At 42.2% G+C, this 1435-nt stretch overlaps 1 protein-coding gene across 1 annotated transcript; it reads right to left on the reverse strand.

The window, feature by feature from the left end:
* Positions 1 to 757: 757 nt before the first annotated feature.
* LOC108356839 (vicilin-like seed storage protein At2g18540) lies at positions 758 to 1430 on the reverse strand (the record flags this gene model as incomplete). Its single annotated transcript, XM_017607942.1, has 1 exon — positions 758 to 1430. A coding segment is annotated over one exon (642 nt), but the record flags the coding sequence as incomplete, so codon positions are not given.
* Positions 1431 to 1435: the final 5 nt, after the last annotated feature.

Raw genomic sequence — 1435 nt, forward strand, 5'->3', positions numbered from 1 at the left:
GTAATGTTTTAGTGTAAGTATGTGTATTGATTTAGATGAATATCGAGCTTAGTAAAATAATAACGAAAGAATAAATTAAATAACTAATAAGTACAATAATAACCAAAACAAAATAAGTAAAAGTTAGGTACAGCTTCAAAATAAACTTTGTTGAGCTTTAAGAGAAGCCAAAGTTCCCATTGCATTGGCATTGTACCAGCGATCTTGTTAAGGGTTAGGTTTTCGACAGATTATTACACCTGCAAGCTTTGAATGAGCTTTAGTAAGCGAAGAAGAAACGACTCAAACTGGCATCGGCTTGAGTGAGCTTTTTGTACACTTTATATAGACGTGCACAGAGTAATATCCGTAGGTGACCATTATTGATTGAATGAAGTATGGGTAAGAGACCATTTACTCCTCTCACGTCCACATAAAGATAGCTTTAAAAAGCTCGGCACACGAAAGCTCTATTTTTGAAGGGACAACAGACCCAGTTTGAAACTTGCGCTAAGGTAACTGATGAAAGCTCTAGCGAAAGCTATATTTGTGAGTGAAAGCTCCAGTTACAAAAAGTCGTCTAATAGAAAGAGGAAAAAAGTTTAAGTTAACGACCGTTAGTATCCTAAGCCCCTTTGTTGTTATCACTTGTAAAAAGCAATATCAGCTTTTTAAATTATTTATAACGGTTAGTTTATAAATTAGTTTTGTTAGCTTTTAGCTACAAATACAAAATAACCCGGTAATTAGTTAGCGCGTTCTATGTTAATAAAGCGTTTTTTACAGCCGCATTGCAGTCAATATTGGAGCTAGGCCGCTAAGCGTTGCTCTTTTTCAGTAATATGTAAAGCACTTAGGTCTAGAAAAGCTTGCTTCAATGAGTAATAAAAAATTATTGATTTGCGGACTATAGTCGGCGCATAGACGCTACCTCGGCCACTTTCGTATTCAGCGCGACGGCGTTCAGCTTCTTCTTCTTCAGCACGTAGACGTTCATCTTCAGCACGACGACGCTCTTCATACTCAGCGCGACGTCGCTCTTCTTCCTCTTGCTCGACACGGCGGCGCTCCTGTTCTTCTTGTTCAGCGCGACGTCGCTCTTCTTCTTCCTCTTGCTCGGCACGAAGGCGCTCCTGTTCTTCTTGTTCAGCGCGATGCCGCTCTTCTTCTTCCTCTTGTTCAGCCCTACGGCGCTCCTCCTCTTCTAGTTCATCCGCATCATCGTCTTCGGTTGGCTGTACTGAATTGATACTTTCGCCTTGCTCTGCTTCGACGCGTCGGCGTTCTTCATCTAATTGTTCTAAGCGACGACGATGTTCCTCTGTTGCACGTCGGCGCTCATCTTCTTCTCGTTCCGCCAAACGTAACGCTTCATCTTCTTCCTCAGCGTGACGGCGTGCTTCTGCTTCTAAAGCTCGGCGATGCTCCTCATCTCGTCTTCGTTCCTCTTCTTCGG

Source organism: Rhagoletis zephyria, unplaced genomic scaffold (genome assembly GCF_001687245.7).
Source record: "Rhagoletis zephyria isolate East Lansing unplaced genomic scaffold, Rhagoletis_zephyria_1.1 Rzeph_scaffold_66129, whole genome shotgun sequence".
NCBI lineage: Eukaryota > Metazoa > Arthropoda > Insecta > Diptera > Tephritidae > Rhagoletis > Rhagoletis zephyria.